Source organism: Dermacentor andersoni, chromosome 10, assembly GCF_023375885.2.
Source record: "Dermacentor andersoni chromosome 10, qqDerAnde1_hic_scaffold, whole genome shotgun sequence".
Classification (NCBI taxonomy): domain Eukaryota; kingdom Metazoa; phylum Arthropoda; class Arachnida; order Ixodida; family Ixodidae; genus Dermacentor; species Dermacentor andersoni.
This window is the reverse complement of record NC_092823.1, coordinates 4,029,066-4,037,040: the sequence shown is the minus strand read 5'-3', so window position 1 is coordinate 4,037,040 and position 7,975 is coordinate 4,029,066. Positions and strand designations below refer to the sequence as shown.

At 42.2% G+C, this 7,975-nt stretch overlaps 1 protein-coding gene across 2 annotated transcripts in view; it reads right to left on the bottom strand.

Annotated features, from left to right (window-relative positions):
• Positions 1-3,689: 3,689 nt before the first annotated feature.
• The window catches only part of LOC126519694 (protein O-mannosyl-transferase TMTC1-like), a 110,238-nt gene continuing 105,952 nt past the window's right edge, over positions 3,690-7,975 (bottom strand). The window contains exons 17-18 of one of the 2 annotated variants that reach the window (XM_050169054.3): positions 7,045-7,122; positions 3,690-5,675 (exon numbers count right to left, since the gene is read on the bottom strand). In XM_050169054.3, the coding sequence (XP_050025011.3) occupies positions 5,541-5,675; positions 7,045-7,122 (213 nt within the window). In that variant the 3' untranslated portion in view covers positions 3,690-5,540. The remainder of the gene's footprint in view (positions 5,676-7,044; positions 7,123-7,975) is intronic. The other variant, XM_055065340.2, reaches the window with a different exon arrangement.

The window sequence follows — 7,975 nt, the reverse complement described above, 5'->3', positions numbered from 1 at the left end:
ATGGGAAACGTAAGTCGAGTAATCTTCAAAGGTAGGACCGTACAGGTATTGTCGCACTACTTGCAACAGTAATTAATTTTTCGACTTTTAATGAACTATTCATCAGCCGATGGAGGCCAGCGACAAGCAGTTGAGTTCTGAACGGTATTGGTGTACGTGGCCCTCTGCATCGTGTGAAAATTGATACTGTTGGCAATTTTGGCAGAATGGTCTTAATAATTTTTTTTTTCACCTAGAGGTTGGCTTATAATTTCTTGCAAGCCTTTACGAGTTTGCTCGCCCTTCTATCTTTTGGTATATGCAGAGTAATATTTGTACACATGTTGTTGTCTGATTTTTAAAATTCTTAATGTGCAAACATTCTCTGGCTAGCAACCCAGCAAAATCTCTCCATCCCATGACACTTCATATCTGCAAAATAAATGCCTACTTACTCAAGTTAATACAAGTAAGTGCTAGAGTTGATCAATAGTAGATAATTGGTTGCGTTAGAAAAAGAAATACTACTGGCCAGGATTCGAGACATGGATCGCTGCGTAGCAGACAGGTACGTGCAGTGTGTCGGAGCGAAATCTTTTTCATTCTTGTTTTCGGTTTCGTTCCACTGAAAAAGGTTCCGTTCCGGTTCTGCTCCAGAACGAAAAAAAATATATAATCCGTAGCGGTTCATAAGAGTTTTGGTTGGCATTCAAAAGTGTTCTAAGCAAAGTAACGATAAAGACTCAAGAAGAATTATCAGTTTTCAAATCATGTTCTCTGCCTTGAGTCAACGCACTAAGAATGACATAAGAAGTAGCACGCCAACGAGTATACTCGCTGAAGTACGAGACCACTGTTCCTAAAAACGAACCTAAAAGCACATAAGCGAAGGAAAAAACCAGTCAAAAACACAAAGGACAAGAGGAGGTTCACACCGCAACGACTATCCAGTCGTTGTGGTGTGAACCTCTCTTCTTGTCCTTTGTGTTTTTTTACTGGTTTTTTCCTTCAAGTATGTACCAACTGGCCCAGATTTCAACTCTTCCAATTAAACGACCAATAAAACCTAGGTAACAAAACATTGTACTCGTAGGAAACGAAACGATAAGCTCTTGAGGCAATAAGTACTGGGTTTTGCTACGGTGCCGATCAGCTAGTGCACAGAGGCTTAGGTTAGTGGAGCGCTTGACCGACTATCGCTCGTGCTATCCCTGCCTGAGATGCACGTTTGTGTGGGCCCCTGAGATACGCGTTAATCCTGAAGTTGCCTGACGTCGGTTGGCTCGGATTGCCAACTTTCTCCTTGAACCGAAAGCCGATCAAAAATGTATCGTTTTAACCAACATTTTGGTTACGTTTTCGTTCCCGTCAAAAATATCGTTTTGTTTCCTTTCTGCTTTCGTTCGGTTCTGACACATTTGGTGCCTGTGTGAGCCAGATTACACCCACAGCAGTGAAAGAAGCTTTGCCCTCAGTTTACATCACACCCGGTTCAAGTCAAAAGGACATTGAGAGGTGTTTCTCAAATTGTGTCCCCGTTTCCATTATCCCAGTCAACGTGTTGTGTAGTATGTGCTGATAGATGGCTAGCAAATGGTACACTGCATCATAGTTCAGGGGGGCAATTCGACTACCACACGCTTTCTATTTGTTGTAGTTCTGAATCTTCTAGTGTGCTCTCTTTGGGGGATGAGAAATGACTTTGTTGTGGTTACATAATGTATGTGACAAACGCTTGCAAACGCTATTCGCAAATGCAGTTCGTTGGTTAGTGAATCTCCTGTACACTCTAAGACAACGCCCCGGAAACACACCCTCATGTTTAGATCTTTGAGTTGGGTAGCTAACAGCTTTCCTGCATTCAAGGCGTAAATACTCGTGAGTAAAATACAGGTAAAGTCGCTCTATCACACTAAATAAACTCTCCCTCACTTCCACGGTCTCGAAGAAAATCGACACAGAGTGCATAATTTGAGGCTGGCATGATTTACAGAAAAAAAAAAAAAAACTTTTGTTTCAGTTGTAATTTTGGTTTGCGGCATCCTTTTGTAAAATCACTACTCTCCTGTGATATCGTAAGGCACGTTACTTTCGAAATAATTAAAGAAAAAGCACTGTGGCGGCTCCGATGCATCGATACGCCAACGGCGACGAAGTGCGCCGAAAGAGCGCGAACGGAACGTGCATGCTTAAGCAGGCATGCAGAATGAAGCGAGTTGGTTATTGTATCTCGACGTGGCAGCGTTTCTCTTCCTACCACCCCAGTATATCATGAGAAGCCAACAAACAAAAACGCCAAGGACGACATAGGAGAAATTACTTGGACTTACGAATTGGGTTAAAGAAATGACAAATTAATGGCAATGAAAGTGGAAGAAAAAACGACTTGCCGGAGGTGGGGAACAATCCCACGTCTTAGCATTACGCGTGCGATGCTCTAACCAATATAGCTACCGCGGCGCCGTTTCCCGATCCACTTTTTTTGGGTATTTATGTTTTACTGCTACAACTAACCTTGGGAGTGTTAGCCAGCGCCACCACTCACAAACCTTCGCGGCGGAGGTTTGTGAGTGGTCCACGTAACAATGGTTGCTTGTGTACTGAGAAATGCTCATAAGCTGCGGTCTAAAGCTCACGGCAGGAAGCGAAACATTGTGCGCGGACATGCATGCAGACACGCAGTCGGTCGCTGCGAAACCGTGCGATCGCTGCATTGAGGCTTCATTCTTTATGATGCATTTAGTTATACAGACAGCTCACTATGACAACGTATTTTACATAGTTTGCTCCCAGCGGCTGCCTACCTCTCACGCAAGAAACCGATTCGGAGGACTCCATCGTGGCGACAGCGTGCCGTTGGCGTTCACTGTACGTATTCGGTAAAGAGATAACGTATGTAAGCCACTCTGTGCTTTCTGCTTGTCCAAGATCATAAATGTGACCGTCAAAAACATCCCCCGTTTCGAGAGTACTTACAGAAATGTCCAAGAGGGCTCCGACGTGGCGTTTTTATTGAGCGCCCACAGCCAACCCTATGAGGAGCGCCCCGCGCGTTATGCCTCATAATACGCAATCGAGGCGCTTCCGACAGATGGCGACTCCGTACATTTTCGCCTCTAATATTGTGGTTTGTCACCCGTAAACACCTCAGAATATAATGCTTTGTTAGAGGCACGCTTAGCGATTCGTCAGTCCATAGAAATGAATCACTCGTCCTGTCTACTGTCTTGTCCTGTATACGCTGTTTAGTTTCAAACATGTCGCTTTACCAACTAGCTCGGATTCAGGTTTTAGCGCAGTAGTCTTTGTTGTTTTGGTTCCAGGATTTCATACAGAAGAGAGCCGGTGAGCGGTGAAGATGTAGGGTTATTACAGATCACTATACGTTAACGCTGACTCATTATGAGTCTTGTCCTGTGTTGAGCCATGTTGAGCGATTACGCATCTTTTTGGGAAACGAAAAAATCCGGTTTTTGCGGGAAAATACAGCAAAACACGTGAAAATGCGGGAAAATGTGGGAGACCGCGAGAAAAGCTGATTCTGCTCTAAGAAAGCATGAGTGAAGTGAAAGAGCTGTAGCGCATCTCTAGTTGTAATGAAACGAAACAAAATACCCGGGGGGAGCACTCGAGTAACCACACGGCACAGTGTTTTCTTAAAGGCTTCGCATTTTTTTTTTCAAGACGTGGTATAACGCGACAGCGTGACATCTTCTACAAACTTGTTTATGCACAAACAACACTCAGCCGCACACATGTGAAACGATAACTCCAGCAATGACACTCTTATACGTGAAGACAGACAAGCATACATATGGGGTAGATACAATGTTCATTCCAATTCATCAGGGTATAAAAAAAATAACTCTGCCAAACGAAGATTCACCTTTTCGATGGTAACAAAACTATGACTTCTGCCGAAGACACGACACCATGCAAACTTCCAAGGGCTCGATGACACCATTGTTTGTGGGCTATAAAAACGCAGCATAGGTTGACATGATCCCACGTCAGCAAGCAACAAAATCGATGTACACCTATCATTCGCGACAGTTGACAAATTATTCACACAGTGAAACACTCTTCCGAAAGAGGGGCTACCCGTGCAAGGCTCTGGGTAAGTAAGGCGACATGAGTACCGGCTCTTGCAAGCTCATCTCGCAATCGAGACGCCGCTGTGCAGCTATAGTGGAAGGAAGGCAACATATCCAATGCGTTAAATATTTTGGGTACGATGAACACGTACAGTACACAGAGACCACCATCAAGGTTTTCATTATGAAGTAAGCATTGCAGAACAGCTTGTTATAACTGAGCTTTGATCTTGCAAAGCCTGTTTGCGTTACACAAGGGGCACATGTGTACGAAGTTACACGAATTAAGCAACACGCATTAGAATTTCAAAGCAACAGTAGAAATATGGCGTCCAGAAGTGTTGACATAGCCTAAGGATGCTTATTTGCGCTTTTTTCTGTCTGTAATATCACAAGATTGAACTTGAGCAATCATTCATTTCTTCAACCAGCCACGTAAAAAGAAAGCGTTTTTTGACCCTATCGTGACACTTCTTTGTGAATGTCATCGTAGTGGAATGTCATCTATAAACCGCTGAATGTTGAAGCGTCCAGTCACACGGCAACACATCTGAGCAAATCGGTCACACTTTGAGAGAGTAGCGCTCCAATGTCGCTCTTACTAACATGGGGGTCGGAAATCTAGGCACGTCGTTGCATAGTCTTATGCCACCACTCACAGGAATCGCATTCCTTTGTACAGGGATCAACGTAGCTTGTGGCAAGGAAAGGTCAAATTAAACAGGATGACAAACATGAGCCAATGCACAAGCAAATTTCATTAGTTAAATTATTGGTGTGCTGGAAATGCGCAATGATAGGAAATATATGACACATATATGACACATATATGAAATATATGTTTTCGTTCACATTTGCTGTTGGTTTGTTGGACTTGGACGAAACATTTGCAGAGTAATATCCTTCCCCACAAAATAAAGGAGTGCAGAAAATGTACGTCAAAGAGTAACATTTCTAGGAATCGTGTTGTTAGACCGATTGGAAAATCAATTAAATTGCGAGAATGGCACAGCAAAGCAACATGGTATGGTGGTTTCAAAAGTACACCGTGCACCTATGAGAAGGAGTGTATGGCTCTGCTTTTGGCTGTTTGCAGCCGTCAGTTTTTACACGGATTCCACGAATACTTTTGGACAGTTATTAGCGTTCCCATCAGTGACATAAAATTCCAAAGTCTGCATCATATTTGGAGGTGGCTTTAGCAACCCTCTGTGAAAGAGCAGGATGCTCTAAAGCTTAATATGTGTAAAATATGAAGTGAAAATTGCAGAATCGTTCTTAACGATCCCTGATATTGACGCACCACCCTTCGATTTTCTCTACCAGGCGACCGCGTTTACAATGACGATTTGCAAAACCTAAAAAGCAGTACAGTTTCAATCCAGCCCAAACATGTACAGTACAAACCAAAATTGTCTATATACAAAAAAAGCAGCACAGTAAATGCATTTAGACAATACTACCACTCTAAACGCACTCGTGGAACGGCAGTGGCCTAGTAATTCGCCGCCTTAATTTGGCCATGTTGTCCATGATGAGTTTGTTGTTTGGATCTAGAGATAGGGCCACCTGGTAGTGTCGGAAAGCGCCAGGGTAGTCCTTCTGGAATAGAAATTCAAGAGCCCCCTTATTACGGTTGCCAAAGACACCTTACAAACCTTATTTTGAGCACTCATTCAAGTGGGTTGGAGCAACATCAGAAGTACATGGAATAATGCGAAACATAGACTCAGAGAACTACATGAAATTATTACTGCAGCTTCAAAGGTAAACGAGAAGTAAAAAGAAAAGCTAATAATAAGAAATAATACAATCAGGTTCTTATAGCTTTACCTATGTTTTTTTCAGAGATAACAATGAACACGGGGCAAAGCCACTATACGTTTATACTCTGATGTTATAGCATCCGTAGATGGAATTCTGATAATCCATTGTACTGTCTCTGTTGCGTATTATGTTTGCAACCAGATATAAAAAAAGAGGGCTCGAATGACAAGCAGACATGGCTTGAAGCATAATTATAGCAGTGCTAATGCATGGTGCACTAAAGAACAAATTTATAAACGCGCAATAAGGCTTGTTTTACAAAACTGTTTTCCTTCTTGACAGGTCTGAACCTCTAGGAAGCCCTGGTGGTGGAGTAGCACAAACAAGCTCTCCATGCCTTGGAACCGCTTGGTTTTCTATAGGCAGTTTAATAATATACGCTGAGTTCTTTGCATAATTGTGGTTGTTAGCAAACCTACACTTCGTAACCAAAATGTTTTGAAACCTTTATGCAGTAAATATCGCGGAAAATGTTTTGACTGATTACATATTACAAATAATTTGTTTATTCATGAATTTAACCAAAATTTAACTAAACTGCCATGGCTTAATCAGGACGTATTCAGCGGGTCGCGCAGCCAAGATTGTCAGGCGGTCGTTAGAAACACTGATCAAGTTCGCTAACATTGGGAGCAAACTCCATGTGCAGAATGGAGCAATACCCCCTTAGTCTTACCCCTATTATCCTTGTCAAGAAGTACTGGATGCTTATCGCTACTTGCATTCTTGCCCTGACAATTAGTTTAGCACAAACAATCTCCTCGGTAGTAATGATTACTTAACATTCAGCCGGTATCGGACAAGCACGGCTATATGATACTGCGTAGTTAATGCGTGACTCGTTTCACCTAATCAATTAAAACTATGGGAACTTTTGACAACAGTAACAATGCCACTTAGGGTATGAGTACTGACCTCCATTGGCAGGGCATGTAATGAGGAGGGAAGGTAATCGATGGTCATTAAGAGATACGGACTGGATTCCGAGAGAAGGGAAGCGTAGCAGGGGGCGGATGGATGAGATTAAGAAGCTTGCAGGGACAACATGGCCACAATTAGCACATGACCGGGGTAGTTGGAGAAGTATGGGAGAGGCCTTTGCCCTGCAGTGGACGTAGGCAGGCTGATGATGATAATTACTCACCTCTAAGTGCCTTATCACGGCGAGATTCAGATGCGCATGAGCGAGATTTGGATCGAGACGAATAGCGACTTCGTAACTCTGCAAAATAATGTGAAATTCTCGTTTTGAATCTTTGCTCCTTTCAATAGCCGTTGTTGTGTAGAAAGCGACCAACATTTCCAATATTATTTGCAAGCTTCAGCATGTTCTGAAATACAAGTTAGCACCCATAACAGATAAAAAAAATTCTTGCTGTGCTCGTCCAAGATCTGTTTCCAACTTTTGTAATAGACATAGTGATTGTATTTTGTATGTGGTTTATGCCGCCAATAATATAACATACTAAACACTTTGAACGGTAAAGAAATTGATTCTACCTTGCGAAAACAAATTGGTTATAACTGCCTTCCTCACGTAATAAAAAATCAATTATTATGTTCTTTTTACCTATTACATAAATTCGTGAATTTTCACTTCAAATCCTTGTAGACTAATATCGCAGGACATTGTTTGCCATGATATACAAACATAAAAAAGATATGTTTATGTTATAAATACATATTCTTGGAAGCTGCAGTGTTTTACGCCTATTATTTCCTTTCGCTGGGTTCCCACTATCTATCTATCTATCTATCTATCTGTCTGTCTGTCTGTCTGTCTGTCTGTCTGTCTGTCTGTCTGTCTGTCTGTCTGTCTGTCTGTCTGTCTGTCTGTCTGTCTGTCTGTCTGTCTGTCTATCTGTCTATCTATCTATCTATCTCGTATGGACTCCAGTCGACTAGACTCGACTCACCTATAAAGGACGTAAATATAGCTTTTTGACCAGATATTTACCGCAAGAAAAGTAAACCTCGTATGGGTGGAGGCCTAATATCAACATTTCTATAGAAGGAATACTCGTCGATACTAACTACTGTGACGCATGGAAGCCTGTTTTGAATACTTTCGTAAA